Source organism: Ostrea edulis, chromosome 1 (genome assembly GCF_947568905.1).
Source record: "Ostrea edulis chromosome 1, xbOstEdul1.1, whole genome shotgun sequence".
NCBI classification, from domain to species: Eukaryota; Metazoa; Mollusca; class Bivalvia; order Ostreida; family Ostreidae; genus Ostrea; species Ostrea edulis.
In genome coordinates, this window is record NC_079164.1 from 34198281 (window position 1) to 34222957 (window position 24677).

The window sequence follows — 24677 nt, forward strand, 5'->3', positions numbered from 1 at the left end:
TTAAAACAAAAGGCCCATGGGCCACATCGCTCACCTGAGTCACCTTGGTCCATAGCTAAAGATTTCCTATATATATTTGCATATAAAACTATGGTACCTATTGTGGCCCCAACCTAACCCCAGGGGCCATGATTTTAACAAACTTGAATCTGTACTATGTCAGGAAGCTTTCATGTAAATTTGTACTTTCCTAGTCCAGTGGTTCTTGAAAATATTTTTAAAGATTTTCCCTATATATTTGCACATAAAACTTTGATCCCCTATTGTGGTATCCTACCCCTGGGGGTCATGATTTTTACAAACTTGAATCTGCACTATGTCAGGAAGCTTTCATGTCAATTTCAGCTCCTCTGACCCAGTGGTTCTTGAGAGGAAGATTTTTAAATGACCCCACCCTATCTTTGCATTTTTGTAATTATCTCCCCTTTGAAGGGGACATGGCCCTTCATTTGAACAAACTTGAAAGCACTTCACCCAAGGATGCTTTGTGCCAAGTTTGGTTGAAATTGGTCTAATGGTTCTGGAGAAGATGAAAATGTGAAAAGTTTACAACGATGATGGCAACAGACAACAGACAAATTTTGATCAGAAAAGCTCACTTGAGCCTTCAGCTCTAACATACCCAACAGTAGTTACACACCAGCAACTTACTGGTGGGAAATACAAACCAAATTCTAAATATTGTTCTCAAGAAACGAGTCGCTAAACAGAAATGTCAACAGGGTTTTTATTTGTAGAAAATATTACAAATAACAAGTTCACAGATTAAACATGAACACATTCAAAAACCAAATATGTATATATAAAATGGCTTATAACAAGATCTTATTCAAAGTAACCAAAAAACAGAGGGGGGTTGTACAGTAGAAAAATTACCCAGTGGAATAAATAAACTTACAGCGGGAATGTATTGCGGAATACTTATAATTACAAAGTATATCTGATAGAAGCAATAGTATGTGTATTTTTAAAAAACACATAGACACAGTAGTATAAGTACTAGCAGTACTAGTAGTACAACTACATGTACTAACATTGTGACATTATCAGATTTGAATTATTAATGGGTTAATCATAGTTTTATAGCAAGCACTATCATATAAAAGTATTAACTAACAAACCTTATGTCACAATAAATGTGACTTGGGATGGCGAATATACAATATATTAACAAATTACTTATCAAATATTTATACATATTATAACTTCAATATCCTAAAAGCACCCTTCCCTTGTCCAGATGGAAAGTTAAACAATCAAACCACTCAGCAGTTGAGACGGAAATGAACACAGAATACATTGGCATTTTCAACAAATAAATAATTCACTTTCTAAATGAAATCTACACTGTATAATACTGAATGACTAACAAACAGTTTTTTTTTTTCACTAGGAACAAAGAAACTGGCGAGGCGACTTATGCAAAATCTGAGAATGCCTTTCACTGTAAATTGGTCTGGCTGGAATGGAGCTTATATATTTGGTTTTTTATCTATTTGTATAATCACAGGAAACGAATTCTACTCCAATACAAATTAAATACAATATATGCACTTTTAGTTATGGAGGAACTAAAATTTGCATGCATCTATAAATATGTCAAAAATAAAAGACATTTATGTCTTAGATCTGTCATTTTATCTGTAAGTTTGAAACTAACCCCCTCCAATATCTGCTCCTAATCCAATAGGGATGTTCATTATTTGGTAATCTATTCCATGAAAAATATCAATATCTAGTAAAATTCTCATCAATAAGTTTATTAGACAGAATGTGTTCTCCATTACCACTCCTAAATAGTACAATTAAGCTTAAAATGGCAAGTCATCTGCATGAACTGCACCTGATTTCTGAAATTTGTTTTACAAAAATTCACCATATCAGTTAGTAAGCCACCATTACTGACTATGACTGCTGTCAGCACTTCACTATAAGTACATCTACTACATCATGATGCGGTATTCACAATTAGTAGGTGACCTTGTGACTAATAAACAAAATATTACTGTTTTACAAAAATTGCCCAACCCATCTAAAATAGTTTTCCTTAAATTTAGCCAACAGTAACTTCCCTGAAGTATTCTTAAAAATTTTTTCTTTAAAAACCATTCTCTATAATAATTTTATTATAAAGTTTGTCTTTCACTAAACATGTCCCAGGTAGTTCCTTCCTGACTAGTCTGCCTATCATTGCAGTCCATTTCCTGTATCTGCCTTTACACTTATATACAATAAAATCTAATCAGGGGGACATAGATTAGGACCAACATTAATGAAAAATCCTTGCACAATTTTCTAAAGAAGCGGTGGAGTACGTTTTCAGTAAAAGTTTCCAGCTGATAAAGAATTAGTTTTTACACAATGAATTCAACACTGGACCATCACCAACTTTATATGTACCAATCAAATGAACATTCCAATCAATAACAATTGCCTATAGTAAGGCAAACATTACTAAGAGCTTGTTCAAGACATACTGAAAATATTCTTCCCAACTCCAAAAATCCCCCCAAAAACAGCGTTTTAAAACCTGATATTGCCCGAATTTTGTATGTGTCCATGCATTCCATCGCTTCCTCGATTTCTACAGAAACTTCTACATGGAAAAAAGAAATCATTTTGCTTACCTCCCACTGCGCACCCTGATTTTTTAATGAAAACAAAATTATATTTTACAAGATGCTCCTCTATAGTCAACATTGTAAAATTGCAGATGCTACAATTATCACTCCGTGCTGTACAAAGCACTAGTCACACAGAATTCATTTTTTGTGAAATTTGAAAACAAATGAGTGAGACACAAAGGCTAAAACACAGACATTTGAAAGTTTCCTCTGCATGACCTTCACCTAGACCCAAGGTCAAACCAGTGGAGACTACCTGCCCAATACATATATAACAGTTATGATGTAGCTCTTATTCTCTGGAAGTGATAGATACTGAACAAGCTATAAATGACTTGCTTACTGTGTACTATAGTGGGCACTCAGTCCAAACAGAGGTATACCAAAATAGACTGGATGGATAATCTTCTGTATGGGCTGATAATAAAAGCAGTGATTGTGTTAGTATTTATTGTTATACACCTTCATTTTCTTTCCTATATAAAACTAATACGATTTAGAACTAACATTTTAACTGTTAAACCAATTCTCACACTCATGTCTATTGACCGGTCAACAGTTTACGATCTGTTGACCAGGCAATAGTCTGCCTTCTTTCCATTGGCTACGCAAGTCATGTGATTATCGGTCTGCTGCTTTGCTTACGCAATGGCGAGGTTCAGTGATTTAACTGATAATGAAATACAGAATCTTTTAGATGAAACGCTAAACAGGAATACGAAAAATGTAAAGATTGATTATTAATTCGGATATTGGGTATGTTTTCTTTTAAACTAGTGGATTCGTTGATAAACATACGCAATTAAATTTACACTGTCTTGCTAAAAGTTCGAAGTTAACAAACCATGTGCATCTCGTAAAAACAACCTTTAAAAAATGAAGATGTATAACAAAACAGTTATAGACGGTGTCCTCGGACAACAGTTGTTTTGTTTGACCCTCGAATGAATCTGTTGCCCTAAGCCTACGGCTTCGGGCAACAGATCCGTTCTCGGGTCAAACAAAACAGCTGTTGTCCTCAAACCCAGTCAATAACTATACTGTTACATCATATGCAGTTGAATTAGGGTGTGTGGTGGGGGGGGGGGGGGGGTGTTAAAGTATCTAAAGGTTCTACGTTATACAGTGAAAGTTTCTCTGAAAATATAAAGTCTATCAACAGCCGTGACTTTGTGACTGTCCAGGATCAATGTCACCTCAACATGATCATATCTTGAAATATTAAATATATCATAATTAAATAAATAATACATTCATGTATTTTCAAAGAAGTATTAAATATCAGAAATGTGCTGAATACAAATATCACAAAGTACACAGAGGAACAAACATTGCACAATGTGTGATCAATAAACACTGAAGCAATCAGAGTATCAGGGAGAAAAATCACAAAACTCTTTGAAGAAACTGTAACTTTAAAGCACATACAATATTATGTCATTTGACTCATTTAAAGAGAAAGAGAAGAGGAAATGAATTGATCTGGAAAGAGAAGAGAAAATAAAAATCAATAAATCAGTAAATTCAATGTGATATACATAAAATGTATAATATATGAGGACACAAAATGAAATCAAGGTCATTCATCTTGAATCATGACTTCTTCTGCAATTTTTGTAATTTGTTTTCCAACATATATTCTAAATAGTAATTCACCAATAGATTGAGGAAAGGAGGGAAAAATCACCTAAAAAACAAAATGCAACAACAGTACTGTATTTGTAGACTAGGCAAGAATCTCTTTTAAGTTTGTGTATCTCTTGACCAATTACACCCTTTTGGTTCTGTGTATTTTACTGACATTATGAATATTTCATTAAAAAAAAAATTACTAGTACAAATGAGAATTCATTTTGCCATATCAGTTACCAGTACTTTCGATCCTATTGCATGTACATGCATTTATTACAACTTGGATTTCATTCAAATTTTCACAAACGATAGCTTAAATTCTATGACTGTCCAGAACTGAATAAATTTTGGAAGCTATCTGTGTATACAAGAACAGTCACAGACAAGGAGAGACTGGGGAACCTTGGCGGAGGTTCGCAATCTCTGGAATCCTGGTCTTTATAAATAATCCAATAGTTTTCACCAGTATTTGACAAAAAGGCATGACAACCCCCATGATGTTCTACACACTACAGTATTCCCTGATGCTATACATCCGACTCCTTTCTACGAACAACAGATCCATTTGAGCACTCGTCGATGTATCCAAGTTTCTTTACAGTACTATACTGAAGAGGAATTTCCATAAGTGCATGAAGAGCGAAATTTGCATCGGGGTGTTTGCTTTTGCATGTTACTGAATGATAATCCACGAACTGGAAGTTATCGAACTTTCTGTTAGGAAGACAGTCATCAAATTCATCCATTATTTCCCAGGGGCCATCACCCACCCCCACTACAACAATACTAAGGGGGTAGTCAGAGGCCTCAATGATAGCGTCCACCGTTTTCTGTTCCTCGTTGACTTGTCCATCAGCTATGATTATTAGTATATGAAACTTACGAGTACTTTTCACTATTTCTATTGCTTTATAAATTAGGGGGGCAAAGTTTGTAGGGCCACTAAAGGCCACTCTGGTAGCAATATCACTGTACCTGTCCAACACCTCACTGAAGCCCTTACAGGGAGACTGATCACTCAGGAACGGAAACACAGAATCTCCTAATGTTTTCGTGTCACCAAATCCAAAGGCAGGAATAAAATTGTCATCATCAAAAGGTTCCAAAGTTTGAGCAATGACGGAGATCACTTTTTGATAAGGATTATATATTTTGCCATGCACAATTTTATGCAAAGAATTTCCACTGAATGACTTCCTTCCCTGCCACTCATTGCTGGCAGTGAAGTCCACACCAATAATTAATCCACAACTGTCAAGCCCCGCCCTCTTACACGCTTCACTGACCTCCGAAAATGACCGGAAATGGTCGTCAATGGCATAGTAATGTTTGTGGACCTCTATGTCTAGACCGATCAGTGTGAAAAGGGAAGACTTCCTCTTTAGTCGAGAACGTCTGGTGACCAAATTGTCCGACTGACCATCTGAGTCCGTTTTCTGCGTGGCATTCTTCTGGTACAACCAATACAGAAGAAAAGCTACTGCATTGGCGAAGGCATACATGAGAAAGGCTACCATTGACATGCTTACATCTCACTGCCATCTGTCAAACAACAAAAAACAAGACTTTACCTACAATGATGTGTCAATGTTATATAGATTTATATCACACTGATTCTGCATCACAAGGCCATACAACAGGAAGACTGCTACACCACCTAGTTACTCTGTAGATTTACACGGTCTCAGCAAAACAGGACTTAGTTGCATGAAAGTCAGTCAATAAGTGGCATTTAACTGTTACATAAAAGTAAGAGTTAATGACAAAGTTAACTAACCTTTGTGCACCTGGGTCCTGATATTTATCAAACAGATTCACAAAAATAAATACTTACAACAGTGATATAAAGAGAATGATTGGATATTTACAACAGTGATGTATAGAGAACCATTGAATATTTACAACAGTGATGTATAGAGAACCATTGAATACTTACAACAGTGATGTATAGAGAACCATTGAATATTTACAACAGTGATGTATAGAGAACCATTGAATACTTACAACAGTGATGTATAGAGAACCGTTGAATATTTACAACAGTGATGTATAGAGAACCATTGAATATTTACAACAGTGATGTATAGAGAACCATTGAATATTTACAACAGCGGTGTATAGAGAACCATTGAATATTTACAACAGTGGTGTATAGAGAACCATTGAATACTTACAACAGTGATGTATAGAGAACCATTGAATACTTACAACAGTGATGTATAGAGAACCGTTGAATATTTACAACAGTGGTGTATAGAGAACCACTGAATATTTACAACAGTGATGTATAGAGAACCATTGAATACTTACAACAGTGATATATAGAGAACCGTTGAATATTAACTGAATTTCCAATGTTCACAGGTGATCACACATACCGATTGAAAAGACAACAATTTCTCAGTCGTGGAGTCGACACAAAGTCTCTGTCAATACTAAACCTCACTGAGGCAGATCCAGTAGCACATATTGGGAGTAAAATAATAATACTGTGATCTATACAAAAACCAGGCGAGAATGAAAACAGTACAGAGATATTTAATCATCTGAAAAAACTCACCGAGCACGTGTTAATACCTCCAATCTACAAGTCACATTGACTACGTAATCTCAGTCTCACATCGTTTTCCTTGGAAACGGGGCCATCACATGATAATGTAAACTCTGCCATGCGTGTACAAACAAGATGGAGATTTAAACTTTGAATTCCCCAGATTTTTTAGCATTGTTACACTAGATCCTTTACTTTAGCTCAGAGGTTAAAATCTGGATCAATTTAACCTGTCCACCTGTGAAGTGGATTTTAATTCATCTGAATTCGGGTAACTGAAAACTTAACAGCCACCTGGAATGATTAATGCACTCAGAAACAATACCAGTATAATGACCATTGTTTTACTGAAACAGTCTATGTAAGAAACATTACAACAGCATCAATAAGAATCTTAATAGTTACATAAACAATATATTCATTTGCAGTACTGATTATAAGTTGAATATAGTTAATACAATTCTTCAAATAATTTATTTTATTAAGCATTTATTTATTTACGATGTTTTCAAAAGAATTTAAGCTATAATTTCTAATCTGGCATCAAGACTACTTGCATGTAAATTTTAGTTACCAGATCATGCAGATAGGAAGCTTGCTTTGACACCATTAAAGGAGGTATGATCTTACATATATTGGTTTTTAAATCAGTGGAAAGAACATATTGAACTAAAGAATTTAAAACATACAATGGCAAAAACTTTTATGTTTTTACAAAACGCCTACCAAAAGAACAGTCATTATTAATTCAAATTAATTAATTTCAGTTTTCTTCTAATACTTCTGATCATGATGATCTAGAGGTGCTAGATGAATTGGGACTAAAAATGCACCTATTAGGAATTTTACATGGAATGTCAGCCATTATGTCATTATGATACTATTTAAGAAAAATGTGCATGTCAATGAATTTTTCTCAATACTTTGTAAAAACTTAGGACAAGCAACCCTGAATGCAAATATATCCAAATCATGCATGGATTCTTGTCACTGTGAGGAGTTATACGCATAGTTCTGCCATCAGAGGCAGCTAGTGTTTCAGAAACACATCTCGTTTATTAAGAATTAAACATCAATATATATCAGTTACTGCTGTACAAAAAGAATGGACTCAATCTTGAAGTCAATCATTATGCAAATAACCGAGGATAAATGGATAGTGCATACTGTATAACACACTTACAGTGAAATGCTGAGTACTGTAAGCAGGAATTCATTATACAGGTGTTTACTGTATCTGTGTTGTACTGTAAGCAGGAATTCATTATACGTGTGTTTGCTGTATCGGTGTTGTACTGTAAGCAGGAATTCATTATACGTGTGTTTGCTGTATCGGTGTTGTACTGAAAGCAGGAATTCATTATACGTGTGTTTGCTGTATCGGTGTTGTACTGTAAGCAGTGATTCATTATACGTGTGTTTGCTGTGTCGGTGTTGTACTGTATTCAGTACATTGCACCAATGCATTCTCTACTATCTACTACAACTTAAACATTTCCTTCATGTTCTTTTTTATTTAATAATCACTCAGATACCTTTTCCTCATGGTGTCAACAAGAATGATTTGAAACTTACAAAAATCTAAAGAACCTAAACATTTCCTCCTTTTACTTTTATTAATCATAATTGAATTGTTTATTCAACTTGTTTATGTAAAATTGAAAGTCCTAACATGCTTTCATAAAAAAATATAATACATTCAAACAACATTTATTACGTTAATATAGGTCTGTACTTTAGTCAGACTGACCTCCCAATATTTTGCTACACATACAAACCTTCTGTCAAATTATCTCCCTTTCCAAATTTTTTGTTACAACTGCAAGCACAGATTGTTGAACTGTTATGGTAATATTGATTTCAGTCGGTCAATTATATGCAAGTTCATCACAACGTTTGTAAATTACATAGACAAATCTTTAGGTGATTAGGAAATACCACGGGGAAGATGGATTAGAATCTAAATCATTGATTATTTCTCCAATTAACAAACAAATGTTTAATTGATAATTGTTTATTCTTAGGTAAACATTCACACAGTGATCATGGTGATATTATATCAGACACATCATCATAATTATGATGATGATTCCCCTTAGATTTAAAACCTGTCAGATTTAACAAGGTTACCATGCAGTTCGTGCTCCTATGGTTACCACGCTCATAATCAGACTAAGTGTGCACAACAGGTGCTAATCCATCATTGGTATCATAAATCATGAACAAAGAGATAGTAGTGATAATCTTAGGGAAGGGGGTGATAGTTAAAAATTAACCCCAAAAAGTCATTTTCTGCCATTTCGGGCCATCTTGGACAGACACCCTCCCCCATTTTCTGGATTTTACCCTGAGGACCAACTTCAGTATAAACACTGTATTAATACACCTTACCATACTCATGCCATCTAATCACACCTCACTGAATCCACTCCTCTATTTCCAGACCCCAGCTGCCTGTTTCACTCAACAACAAAAACTGTGAATTGCTCTGACTAAAGATTTTTTCCTCCAGTATTTATCTATAAGTTTATTCCTGTTGACTGCACAAGCCCCCACCGTTCAATGACTGCACTGTTTATATGGACACGCGTGAAGACTAACCATCTTTCTATACGGTCCCCGAACTAACTATCTATATATACACCATCTCCTGACCATCTAACTGCGTCTATATATACAGGGTCCCAAACGCCTTGCTGCTGTTCACAACTGGTAGCATCAGTATCATAACTAGCCATCAAGTGAACACCCATCAAGGAGGGCTTAATGCAAAATCCTGTTAGGTCACATTCATTATGAAATGACAGCTTTTGTAGGCAGTGTCAATATTTCGTACAATCTATGCAGCTTATGAGCAGATCAGGAGTTTGAGGACTGTCATCAATACCTGCAGCATAGGGATAGTGAAATTAATTGTGTATTCGCATGCTTCTGTTTCTGAGAAACACATCCTGAACACCATGAGAGCCTAATTACATGCATTATTGCCACCTAGAGAAAATCTAAACAGTAGGTATATATTACAAATTAATGAAATAAAAATTAATCAAAATAGATTTTGAAACTTAGGCAACAAATCATTTTGATTCCGAAATATAGAGATTGAAACACAAAAATCTTTTGTGTAAGTTCTTGTACAAACAAAATATACCCACTGTGAGGAAACAATAAAAAGGGATGAACAATGATGATCATCCAGGGGTAATCACATCACCCCTTAGTGGAATTATATCAAATGCAGAAATCTCTGAAAGAAGGTATTGATTGGGACACTAACCAGCCAATCACATCCCGCGGTGTCCGGCTACTCCTCACCATTCGAACAGGATTTGTTGGTTATCTGCTAGATTAATGACCAAACTCTTTAATTTAAACAGAGTTTATCAACTGGCTGGTCTTAATGATATCAGGCAGTCGTAATGTTAAGAAAATATGTGCTGCTGGGTTGCCAGGTATCCCACCCAGTGCGTCTCCTTATACTGTATTACTACATTCCTCCCCTGCTTCTCCTGATATCCTTTCCACAACTATAGCGTGAAAATGCGCAATAGCCAAAAACAGGAGATTAATGTAGCATAGCCCATGCGCAGGGCCCCAGGGGAGGACATCATAACATATTTAGAATGGTTAGCATGGAGAAGTTGCATCCTATTGGTTGTTAAAATGACAAAGGTCTGCTTTTATTTTGTCTAATTTTATAGATCCTTAAATGTGAGACAAGCATTTGAGTTTAACGAAAGCATTTTTCCGGATTTCCACATCCAGTATAGGTTCCACTTAATAAGCACACACAGTCAAGGCATCAATCAAGAGAGAAAATTCAATAAAAGGTGACAATAGAAAGGGAAGAAGGAAAGGTGGAACAATTATATCCCAAAGGCCAAAAAAAAAAAAGTCTTTAACACAAACTTCTTGTCAGAGTGCCCCCTGTGCCGTGGCCTTTGGACAATAGAGGACCGATCCCGAGGCTCACTCTGTAGAACACGTTAAACATACTTTTCCTTGATGTACAATGCATGTATTGATACAGTGGTTCATATCTTTTTAATTGATTTTTTTCTAACCCCCCCCCTCCTCACAATTTTTTGGCTGGACTGGAAATCAAACCCAGAGTCCATACATGAGGCTTGGATTTAAGTCCAAGTTTCTATTTTTTTCCCCAAGAAATCCTGGCATGATTGCCATCCACACTGGTAGATTTTCAAAAGAAAATCTATGAAACCAATACATGTTTTGTTATACATCCCATTTAGGAATTTCTCACTCCAGTTCTGTAACTTCCCATTCATAAAAATTGGGTTGATCTGGAAACTACAGAACTGCACTTGTTAACCCCTATGGGGACATCACCTGCAAGTATTTACAGTGACACAAATTTTGATTTCTGCATGATTGTAGAAGTGAAGACGTTCCAGCCTGACACAGGATATTCATTTAAAAGATCTCGTCTGAATTAAAGACCTGTGACTTTTTCACTTCTAATATGTCAGACACTTGGCAAAATAACACTCATTAGCTACTGTATATAAGGTTAATTTCACCCCATGTTTTTCCCCCATTCTACCCTTGCAAAGGGTTTCACCCTGTCTTAAATTTGATTCGCTCTGACATAGTTGTGGTTTTTTGGTGCGCACTGTAATTGCAATGTGTGTGTATATAAGCATTAAACTGTAAATCTGCAATATTTAATAGTCTTGATCTATAAGAATTATCAATAAATTGAACATCATGCTGTATCAATACATTTTCCTGAAATGCTACATCTATCAGATGTACTCATCTTGAATATCACCTTCTAGAAATCAAAAGAGGGTAGTTACAAAAATGTGAATTCTGTATTTATACTCTTGATGGAAGGGAATATATAAAGTTTGAACACGACCAGTTATTTTCATGCATAAGATGTCCCACATATACAATGTACCCGTGTATGATTTGTGTTATGATGCCATGGAGGATATCATTTTAAACTCGAGGTAGAAGTGAGGAAATTGCTGTTTTTAATAAATATGGCAATTCATATATATTGTGTAAGTATAGGCATTTGTAATTTTGAAGTCACTTGGAATTTTCTTCACTTATCAGCGCATCAATTTAGTAAGTATGCGTGCATGACCAGATCAAAGAGGCACCAGGTATAGTAATAACAAGCTCTGATAGTATTAGCTTCAATAATTATAGAATATCAAATATAAGCATTGATTTATTTTTCATTTACATGTAGTTCTTACACCAGAATTTTGCTTTTAGTGCATGTGGTGTGTAATTTTGTTTATTTTTTCATGGTGCTAGTAATTATAACACTTGTAAATACATGTATCTAAAAATACATGGATATTGTAATTTTAGTGCAAATTAAAATAAATGCATGGAAGTGATAACATGATCAGGATTATAAAGTAAAGTGTTAAAGTAATTCCACTCTCATGTAACAGGTTTTGCAAAATCAATTATTTATTTAGATTTGTGCATGAGAGGAAACAAAAATTGTGTTAGTCTTTTCCATTATGCAATAGATTTCCTTTATTTTTCAGACACTTTGTATATTTTTGTAAGGAACAGTTTCATGAAATTGTTATGAATACTATCATATCATTATAATATAACCAATTTTTGTGAAATTTTGATAACACAGTTTAAGGAAAATCACAATTTTCTGACTTAAATATATGATTCTGTTTATAAGTATGTCTTGTAGCTTAAACAGTGCAATGACTTATATATTTTATTTGATAATTTATTGGTTTTAACTCTAAGAAATGGAAATAAATACACTGTCTATACTTTTATCAGATAATAATGTGAGTATGGAGTTATATTAATGATATATATATATTATTACTACAGTAACTTGATCCGAAGAGTCGGATGATACGTCGAGTTGACAGGCGCGGATCATCAGATCACACGAGGCCCTATGGGTATATAATAAGAAGTGTTTATTTTATATCAACATCAATGAAATTACCTATATGAAGATCTAACATATATGCGATTTGGTTGTCCGGATGCTTCATTTATCTGGATGAATCGACGTGTCCGGATTAACAAGGTTACACTGTACTTGTAATCCCACATTTGGACAACTAGCTTCATGTTAGTTTACAGAACCAATAAATAATGCTCACACTGTTTCACATGCAGTATTTAATTCTCAAGCAAAGGCAATTCTTATTCATTGCTTGAATTCAATCAAACTTACATTTATCTCTGATTAACTGCATAAAATCCCTTCCACTGTGACTTCTGAACAATACCCCAATGCCTAATCCATCAGAAAATTTTCATTCTCTATCAGCAAAATATTATCACTATACACAACCCAGTGATTAATACTAAGTATACATATACAGAATAAGTTCAAGTTTCATTAACTAAGCTATGTTTACCAAAACAATGGCAAAGCGACCCTGAACTAGACTAGTAGTGATTAACAAACTGATGTGTCTCATAGTGGCTATTTATAGTACACTGTAGTTCATTTCCTTGTGGCACCAAAGTTACAACTCTTTGTGAAGATATTGGGAAGTGGACAGAGCCCTCCGATAAATGACTACACAAGAACAGAAGTGGACAGTGTGTACCACCAGACAGTCCCCTCAACAGATTAACACATACAGAAATGGACAGTGCCCTCAACAGATTAACACACAACACATACAGAAATGGACGGTGCCCTCAACAAATTAACACACAACACATACAGAAATGGACGGTGCCCTCAACAGATTAACACACAACACATACAGAAATGGACGGTGCCCTCAACAGATTAACACACAACACATACAGAAATGGACGGTGCCCTCAACAGATTAACACACAACACATACAGAAATGGACGGTGCCCTTAACAGATTAACACACACGTACAACATATACAGAAATGGACGGTGCCCTCAACAGATTAACACACAACACATACAGAAATGGACGGTGCCCTCAACAGATTAACACACAACACATACAGAAATGGACGGTGCCCTCAACAGATTAACACATACAGAAATGGACAGTGCCCTCAACAGAGGACACCACACAGATGACCACACAATTATAAATTACAATATGATAGATAATTACACAAAAGATGACCACCGACAACATGAAGACACAACAAATGACCACACAGCAGATGACATGGTAGATGACCACACAGCAGATGACATGATAGATGTCCACACAACAGATGACCACACAACAGATGACATGATAGATGACCACACAGCAGATGACATGGTAGATGACCACACAACAGGTGACACAATAGATGACCACACAACAGATGACACAATAGATGACCACACAACAGATGACATGATAGATGACCACACAACAGATGACATGATAGATGACCACACAGCAGATGACATGATAAATGACCATACAACAGATGACATGGTAGATGACCACACAACAGATGACACGATAGATGACCACACAACAGATGACACAATAGATGACCACACAACAGATGACATGGTAGATGACCATACAACAGATGACATGATAGATGACCACACAACAGATGACACGATAGATGACCACACAACAGATGACATGATAGATGACCACACAACAGATGACATGATAGATGACCACACAACAGATGACATGATAGATGACCACACAACAGATGACATGATAGATGACCACACAACAGATGACATGATAGATGACCACACAATAGTCCTCAAATTAGATCAATCGGAACCTAGAAGAAACTTTTACAAGGGGCTTGTTCTACAATTACACAGTGGAGAGCAGATCCTGTTGTTGTACAGGGCAGAAAGGGTGTTAAATTTCGTGATATTTGGCAAAAAATACAATTTTGTTGGTACAAAGTACATACATTGTAAATCTGCTGACAGCACATAGTTCATTTATCATTTTTTTCATTGTGTGGTCTTGCTCAGGAAACAATGAAAAATCGATGTTCAATTAATGTAAATGAAACACACTAGGTACAGATTATCCCTACTTAAGCTACAAGCAGACACTTAAATAAAAATCTATTTAAAATGTCCATGCCAAGTCAAGATATTATCTGGACACAAATGTCAATGCTCTCATTCATCTTTGACCCTGTGACCTTAAATTTCCTTAAAATCAAATGGATCTGGATTTTCTTCCTTTTACAGAAATCACTTTACATAAGTGGGAATTTTACATTCTTAAAATTTGCACAAATGTATTAAAGGTACTTGAAACAAAGAAATGTTTGTAAAACATATATGCCCCCATGGTGGAAAATTGAAAAGGGTTATACACATGCATCATTTAATTAATAGTAGTATCACCAATTCAAAATATTGAGCAGACAATATTTTGTCTATGTCCAGAGTGGATTGACCATGTGACCTAAAAATCAATTTGGTGTCAATCAAGCAAATGACTCTTAAAATATAGGTGACAATATATTATTTTACAGTTTAACCCTTGAACTTTGACCATACGAACCCAAATTTAATTGAAACATTCATGAAAATCATGTCCTGCTGTAAAATTTAACATTAAGCACGTTCACAGAAATATAACAGCATTAAATATAATGAGGTGAGTATATATCATTTTATATGCCACCTACATTATGATCAAGCTAGTTCATATAAATGTAAATTCCTTCAAGTAGGTCAATATGTTCAAATAGGTCAATTACTTGGTAAAAAGTCCATTGACTCAATAATAATTTTGTTAGTCAAATTCTCCTGTCTGGGGGCTGCACTTTTTACCGCGGAATTAAACAGCACTATAAACAGGCTTATTTTTTTTTATAAAGCAGAGATTGCAATAACCTTGTAAATAAATGTAAATATCCTAAATGAAGAAATATCTAATAATATTAGAGCACACTGAGAAATTCACTATATATGGATACCCATATACATCTTATGAGAGGGCTTGTAGGGGTTCCTCCTGCTGTCTAACCCTATTATGATTTACATAATAAAATTGTTTAAATTAAACAGGTTTATTCTCTTCTGTGAATTCAACTAAGCAATAAACACACAGGAAACACTGCTTTATGATTTTTATTTACTGTAAGTTAGCATTTTTCTTTATCCTTGATATATTTTCTGTGTAAACAATAATTTAATAATTAAATGAATTGTTAAATCTTTGAAATCATGCTACTGATTTTTGCTGGATTTTGGATTATTCTGACCCATATAACAATTATGAAATAAAAACCACATCAGACGAACACACTGTGACATCCAGAATTTCAGGAAATGAATGAAATTCTTATCAAAACGTCAGATGAAAACCTCCACTGTCCATTACGTAAGAAAGGGTAATCTCCGATTCACAGAAAACATCAATCGGGTGACAGTTTACACCACAAAATGGGAATTTCCTAATACAACAAATTGTTCGTAACAGATTGTTCGTAAAGGATTAAAGCAGGAAATTAAAAACGTTCAATTTATTGATCTGAGAAATCCCGAGAGACAATAAGCTGTGGAATGGCACACATCACTCATTACTTTTTCATGATTTCACTTAGGCAAAGCAAACCAACCATTCACAAAGCCTTTATAGCTGTACTGTAGAAAACAAATTAAATTTTCGCTCTGTTTCTAAAAGACCATTTTGCTTTTTATTCATCTTCTATCAACTTGTCTATATAAATCCAATGAACAATCACAGGATGACAACACAAAAGTATAAAGCTGGAGTTAGAAAGCATTTTGTTTTTATTTCATATTTCCTATTCACTGCATTGTGTACAATGAATCGCAACCGGTACAATGAAGCTTGGTCAATTATCCAATATAAAATCCAAATCAACTGCACTATATCTAAATAGCCCTGATATATATTATATATATATATATATAATTTCATTTATATATATAATTCATACATAGTATAAGATAAGTTTATTTCAATTTTGGGCCCAGAGGGCATAACAGCAAGAAAGAAATTTCAGAAAAGATTACAACATTAACTAACGACTACATTAACTGCAAACTACATGTGGATATATTATATCATATGTCTCTGTGTGTGTGTACTTTTTTATTTGTCCTAATGTCATTTCAGGCCCAAATTTTATTTAGATGAAATGAACCACTATTAATCTTGGAAATGTCAATAATTTCTTTTCATAATTTTACAATAACTTTACGACAGTCTGTTGTGGTGATAAAATGTGATAAAACACTCGATAAAACAAATCAATCACAATTCGATCTTTTTGTTAGAAAACTATGTGTACCTAATACTAAGTAGGCATAGAATTATTCTAAAAATTGTGAGATTAAGAAAACTGAACCAGTTTTTTTTTTTGCAAGCTCACTTCATGCACATGTATACAGTACACACACACATTATGACATATATATATATATCCTGCACATGTATACAGTACACACACACATTATGACATATATATATATCCTGCACATGTATACAGTACACACACACATTATGACATATATATATATATATCCTGCACATGTATACAGTACACACACACATTATGACATATATATATATATCCTAATGTTAAAAATCTTCAGTCTGATGTTTTACATTATGAAAACAAATTACGCTGTTAGATTATTTTTTTTTAAATGAAAGTGCTTACGTTTTACGAGTTGTCATATTTAACTAATTTTTTTTTACCTATATATATATATATATTAACTGTTCAGGTTGAAATTTTGCTATTTCACACTTTTTATGTTTTTTGAATATGATAGATGTGCTGTTAAGTGAAATTGTGCAATTATTTTGACTTATATATATATACACTTCTGTTTTATATGTTTGACATCTTGAAAGGGTGGCAATATATACACTTTCTTTGGTTATTGATATTAAACTATATTATGTGGAAATCAACACCCTTTTCTACTTTAAGTCTTTAACAGTGTGATGTCTCATAAGGGCAGAAGGTGGAATCTTATATTTTTACCTGAAGGTATGTTTTTGATTGAGCCTGTTTTAATTCAACAAAAAAACTTTCCCTTAGTCCCATGCATGGCATGATTGCTGTGTCTCAGATGACAAAAGTTGCATGTATCTGGTGTGTGTGTGTTTTAGGGGGGGGGGGGGGGGGGTCCTCTCTCTCAAAAGGATGCATAATTCTATCTGCAGTAATTTAGGCATGAAAAAAAACAAAATTACTTAACGGATACAAAATCCATGATACAATGATACAACAGCATTGTTCTGTTGACAGTGCACAATTTACAATAAAGTCTTTGCACTGTTACTAACAATAAATGGAAAGCATGTAGATTCTATTAATGCTTCCATTTTCTAGTCAGGGTACTAGGCTACCACATATATTGTTTCGGGCTTGAAATGCACTTGAAATCATCAGCTGTTCATGTTGCTATCATTGACGTATAGAGAAGATAAGTTTATTCCAATTTTGGGCCCAGAGGGCATAACAGTACGACAGTTTATAGAGAAGGAAATTCAAAAAAGAAAGTTTACAACATTAACTACAGGTTACATAGACTGTAAACTGCATGTGGATACAGCATGTTGGGGAAACAAGTACATATATAACTCAACAAACATTTGTACTTGACGGACGTGGATGACCTACACAGCATGGCTATTCAGTGATGCATTCGGCACAGTGGCTTGCTTTTAAAAAGAGAATAGATAGATTGCTGTTTTTATTTTTTTTCAAACTTCATTTTACAAGCCAGGACCATGCACTCGTTCACACAGAAACTCCAAAGGTATCTGATCACCTGCATGCTGCACCTCAGAACGAATAAGAAATAATATTCATTCCGACATGCAGCATGAGAGGGCAGGCCTATGAATAAAAATCGTATTATGATTTAGATTGTTCAGGTAAAGCGTAGAAATTAAAGAGACTTTAAAATTAGGTTCATACAATTCGTACATTGTGGCAAATGTTGTTAAGACAAGCAAATTCCCTTAAAAATAATTTATAATATATTGACTAATATATTGACAAAGCTAATGACTTACCTCCAAATGTGTAAATGCCAAATGTGTTACGAAATATCGGATATCCCACCGTTTTCACAAACATCGGGTTTGCCTTTAAGCATAGTCCGATCCCGATTCATATTGCAAGGTTAGAGCACTGTTTGCACAGTGTTGTGTCAGAGGTCCTAGATTGGACACTCTGCAGAAGCATAAACCAGTCTTTCTTCAATTTCACGCCCCCACCATTCTGTTACATTACAGCAGGGTCGTCTGAGCAACTGGCATTGGGGAGGCAAACTGAGTCGAGGGGGGGGGGGGGGGGGGGGGGGGGGGGGGAGGGGTCTAATTTAAATTAAGATTTACACCCGAATTTTGATAGTTTCCCCATTCTGTCAATGTCTTAAAGACACCAACTGATAAAAAAACAAAGTTGTTATACTTATAAACCAGATGTTTGCCTGAAATTAAGAAAAAAAATTAAAATTAAAAACATATTATTTTTACAAATGTCACGTTTTAAATAAAGTGTAATCAATGTATGGACTGATTATTTCAATGTACATGTAATACATTAGTTCAGATTTGTTTCCTTTTAAAATATAATAATATCATGAGTATATATTTTTAAAAAAAAAATGATATTTAAATACCGATTGCCTAGCTGGATAGCTCAGAAGGTTAACATGTCGGCTGCTGATCTATTGATCATGGGATTAAGTCTAATAAGGATTTCATTCTTTTCTTTTTTTCAGATTAGGCTTACTTTCTACTAAATTGCATTCTTTTAAGCATAGACATATATGTCTCTGTTTTAAGGTAGCGACGGATAGCAACCACGTGATCAGTAAAAATTGTGTATTTTCACGTGAATTCATTTTCCGGAATTCCTTACTCCGTCATAGAATAGTCGAAAAACAAAAAGGGGTTCCGAAAGTGTTTTGTTGCTGTGACTGACTCGCCTACAGAAAATATGCACATACCACATAAGTATACGTCAATGTCTGTAATAATGGTAGATCAAATGTTTCATCTGTGTGAAACTTTTTGCTAATCGAAATGTTAAACCAACCACCAATCCATGTACATAGATGCGCTACGTAAACAAAGTTGTTGATTGATGCATCGTAATGTCCGAGTGCTGCATGCTGAGAGATTAAATACTGTTTATACAGTTATTGAGAGGCTAAACAAAGTTTCTTGCAAGAAGAGGAAGTTGATGGATGCATTCAACTTGGACAACGAAATCATAGTTTCGTTTGGTGAGTGAAAAAAATGCCATAAACTTGCATTCAAAAGTTCAACTCACATTTCCTCTGCTATTTCACAACGCGATTTATAATAACATCTGTAAGTTTAAACACACGACATACAGTAGATGTATTATTTTGTATGTATATATGTATTCCATATGTGCATAAAATATAACTCCCACCTGTGCATGTGATTGTAAACGAACGGATGTCATGTAAAAAAAAACCCACACATTTGTAAACATGGGCTCTCACAACTCTTTTATTAAGAAAATAATAATATCGTTATGAAAATAACCGTTACGAAAATAACATACCTTGAACTACATGTATAAAAATAATGAAAAACAAATATCTGTATAGACCTACTATCTAGGGGTATGAGGGAACCGGATAAAAAGTGGAAGGGGGGGGGGGGGGGGGCATGTGTTGAATTATAATTCCCTAGACTATAGTATACATATACTATTACTTTGAAATTTCAGTGACCTAAGAAATATATCAAACCTGAAGTTTCGTGTTTCACACAAACATGTAGGTTGGCAAAACCTTTTTCAATAATGTAAATTAATCACAAGTCTGCATATGCCCTCTCATAGGCAAATGTATGCACTGTATGTATAAGTAAGATATGTATACTACACGTATGCCCTTCTCTTGACCCACATTTTGTAAATAAAACAGATATGATAAGTCTATGGCAGTTTATGAAAACATATATACATGTCATCTCATTGCAATTTATAATTTTGAAACATCAGTATTTAAATTTTAACTGAATATGTGTTGAGACACAGTTTTAAAATTCACATTGTCTGACGCAATCTAATTACTCAATGGTATAATATAGACCTAACTGTGCAAATATCAATTATGATGATCTTTTTTCTAGGCATCAGCCTGAGGACCAATGGAGGTTAGATAGGACCAGTGCAGGTTGAAGTGGATTTCGAGTCAACAAGTATAACAGCAAGAGAGGTACTATATTTTTTTTTTATAAACATTTGTAAAGACAATTCTGAGTATATCAGATATTCATCTTTTTTGCTATATTTAAATATATTTATCTATATTTTGAACAGGTACTCCATTTACAGTGATGATGACATATCCCCTGGACCCCCACAACTCCACAAATTTAAAAATGTTTGATCAAGTTCCGAAGATTAAATAACTACTGCAAAATTTGGGACTGGATGAAAAACATTAATTCACTTATATGAGCTCAGAGCAGTGGATGTTATACAACATACTTTAAACTAAATTGTGAATTTAAGGGAAAACAAGTACATGTACTCGTATATTACAAGTACATGCCTTTTGAAAGACAATAATATTGCATAGATGTAAAGGAAATTTCAATGTTGATTATTCTTTCTTAGATATATTAGTAAAAAATGTGCACATGATAGAATATCAATTTTATAACTTCAATCAATGTGTTTGAATTTTCCTTGTAATTCAAAATTTAGTTGAAACATACATCATAGATACATTAATGTATATCAAATTTTTAGAAAAGTTTCATAATGGAACTAATTCACACACACCCCCCCCCCCCCCCCCCCTTATACATACAGTGAACATAGACCTTCACCTGGGGAAAACTTCAGTTAGTTAATGCAATATACATGTACATGCATTCTCAGTTATCCAATAGTGAGTTTTTGGTTCCATGTGAAACTACAATTAGAAATCTTAAACTTATGAAAGACACACCTATCTGTGAGGGCAAGATGACTCAGATGGACTTACATGTAGTGATCCATGGGCAGTCCATAGGTCTCTTTCTATTGATATTAATTATTTATTGAAATATGAAATGGTTATTTAAACATATTTGGTGTATTATACTGTATAGTGATATAAATTTCTATCAAAAAATATGTATAGGTAATAGATTTGGTCCAGTTATTACAAGAAATTGTATGAAAAATAACTAAATATTTAGGCAATCATTGTGAGTGCGAAAAGGTCAACTGCAATAGCACACACTATATATCATTATTAAATGGCTCATAGAAACTTCTAGTATTGTGAGTTTGAATGCTCAATATGGTAATTTGGGAATGCTTAATCATTTAAGGTCAATAGTTTATATCTGCTGACTGTATCTCTTAAAATTCATTTCTAGAAGGGAGGGGGTAGGGTTACAAAATCTGACATAGTTTCAGATTAAACCTCATTTGGTATATTTTTTTCTATTTAATATTTTAGATACTACTTGACTTATTGTAAAAATGAAATAAAATCAGAAATTTTATGAGCAGAATTTTGTTGTTGTCAGAAAATGTATGCCTGATAGTATTTGAGAACCGCCATATTTAGGGTAAATTTGGCCAATTGCCAAGTCGAATCATGCCAATGTTTTCCTTAGATGCATTTTAAATTTCTAATCCATGTTGATTTTTTATCTGTTTGTGTTTAATTTACATAACTATATATGACAAACAATATTTCTGGTGTCAATAAAATTTTTATTGGCTTTTGTGTTAATTTGCTCAATTTTGGCATTTTTTGCCTTTTGGGGCTGCAAAAGAGGGGATTTCAATCTCGCTTTCCTCGAAAATTAACCTGATTACTTTTGTTGATTTTTTTATATGTTTTAGGATAAAGTCAAAATGTTATAATAAATAAAATTGAAAAAAATTCAATGAGCGGTTTTTTTGGGGCTAGCTATCAATAGCTACCTTAAATTTCACTACATACGGTAGATTTGGTAGTTTTTAAAGGCCAAGGGACGTTATTGGCTATATACCGCTGAGATTTTTTTCATTTTTTCAACTTTCATACTATGCTTAATTATTCTTTTTATTTACACAACTAGGATGATCTTCTAATCCCACTTACATGAAAATGACGTAATATTTTATTATGACGTCATGAATATACGTTAAAGATGAGCTGTTTAGCGGAATCTGTTGATTTGAAATAAATTATGAATAAACTTTAGCAAAAACTAATACTTTTGCATGGTGTGTTATTCCTCCTTAAACTCTCCTTATACATCTTATCATGCGATGTCTACGTATTTATGTAAGTTAGCGACGACAGTATTTTAGTACCATAGTATTTTCTTTTTATTATATACTCATCAATGTATTGTTCTTTGAAACTGTGGATTTCACAGTGTGATCCGGTTTTCCGGATCACCACACTGTGGTTCAGTATCCACTGACAAGCTCCGGTCAGCTCAGTATATTATTCTGTTACGCTACAACTCCAATGTCATATGCCGGTATAGAAGGCCGATCTCTAAAGCTTACAACAACAACAACAAAAAAAGCGTGAAACAATTACATGAATCGAAAGAGGGATAAGATAGATCGGGAATTCACACATTTCAGAGAAATTATTGCCACAAAAAAATTATCAAGGGGGGGGCGGGGTAGTAATATCCATACTTCAGGTGTCTGTGTTATAAATGCATATTTTTGTCTCATAAATGCATATTTTCCAATTCCATTACATGTTTGGGGGTAGGGGTGGGAGTGGTGGTAAAAAAAAAAGATTGGTTTAATCTAGAACCTTTTCCCAGCACAATCTTCGATTATTTTTATCTACCCGGTTTGAATTTATTATGGAAAATTGCACAAACACAACCCCTTCTTCCCAAGTTTTGTCCCACACATTGTCTTTGGACAGAAGCGGTACCCTACATCTACATGAGTGTAAACATAGAAAATTCTTAGCTAGAAATATAATTCCCTTTTTAGGACCTTATCTACATCATGTTCTATTAAAAGATGTATCGGATATCCATTCCGAGATAAGATTTGAATACATATTTGCCGAGATGTTTTTATTAGTTATGGCTGTGGGATCTCTCATTCTTTATCTGGAAAATATACGTACAGTGCATTTAGACTGAAATTACTTCTATTTAAAAAAAACAAAACATTTTTAAGAATTGAATTGTCGTAGATTTATCAAGTTTATAATCTACATAAATAATTGCGCATACACCAAGTTTTTCTCCATTCCTCTTTGAAGTTGTTTTGTTTTTTTTAATGCGAGTACACCATATTACATTCCTGCATTGGTTTCAGCTACGTAATAAATCTTTTCTTCCTCCGTCTTCCGGGCAGCTGGATCATCTATCTTCCTTGGTAAAGATTTGAAACTGTCTTAAAATTCCTCCATATTCAACGAAAGAGAGAAAAGGTCCATGGAATGATTAATCAATTTATAAGCATGACTTTCAAATCGCGTAATACGCCTTTTTGGAAAGGCGTAATAACGCCCTTTTTTCGCGTTATTACGCCTTTTTTCGCGAAGCCCCTGGATTTTACAGATTTTATAGGACTTTAAATATGTCTCCTATGTAGTCATTGTCACTATTTTCTATCATTTTTGATAAGATGAAACGAATAAAATGACGCATGTTTTAAGAGCATTTGGAAGAAATGTAAGTTTTTCCAATAAAATATATTCAATAAAACAAAATATTTTGTCATTTATTTCTTCGAGAGTGGAAGAAATTATTGCTTCTTTTATTGTTTACATTTTTCTAAACAAGAGACCACGATGTACCTCAAATTTGAAAAAAAAAATTAGGGGGGGGGGGGGCGCCGGTGTTATAGAGCCAGACTGCCCCCCATAGTGAGACTTCCCCACGGAAGTCTGGCTCTAGAGTGAGCCTTCCCCCTGCGGAAGTTTGGTTCTGGAGTGATCCTTCCCCCCGGAAATCTGGCT

General features: G+C 34.3%; 1 protein-coding gene and 1 long non-coding RNA gene across 8 annotated transcripts in view; one reads left to right on the plus strand and one right to left on the minus strand.

Annotated features, from left to right (window-relative positions):
* The window catches only part of LOC125659110 (uncharacterized), a 29355-nt gene extending 10394 nt beyond the window's left edge, over positions 1 to 18961 (minus strand). The window contains exons 1-2 of one of the 7 annotated variants that reach the window (XM_048890666.2): positions 18772 to 18891; positions 714 to 5798 (exon numbers count right to left, since the gene is read on the minus strand). In XM_048890666.2, the coding sequence (XP_048746623.2) occupies positions 4784 to 5779 (996 nt within the window). In that variant the 5' untranslated portion in view covers positions 5780 to 5798; positions 18772 to 18891 and the 3' untranslated portion in view covers positions 714 to 4783. Of the gene's footprint in view, positions 1 to 713; positions 5799 to 6816; positions 9166 to 9198; positions 11998 to 12649; positions 12670 to 13009; positions 13231 to 18771 lie in introns of those variants that run through there. The other 6 variants (XM_048890674.2, XM_048890685.2, XM_048890660.2 and 3 more) reach the window with 6 other exon arrangements.
* A 582-nt stretch (positions 18962 to 19543) lies between these two features.
* LOC130049206 (uncharacterized) lies at positions 19544 to 22945 on the plus strand. The gene is made up of 3 exons (XR_008797696.1): positions 19544 to 19991; positions 20875 to 20960; positions 21065 to 22945. It is a non-coding gene; the product is annotated as an uncharacterized LOC130049206 (long non-coding RNA).
* The last annotated feature ends 1732 nt before the right edge of the window (positions 22946 to 24677 follow it).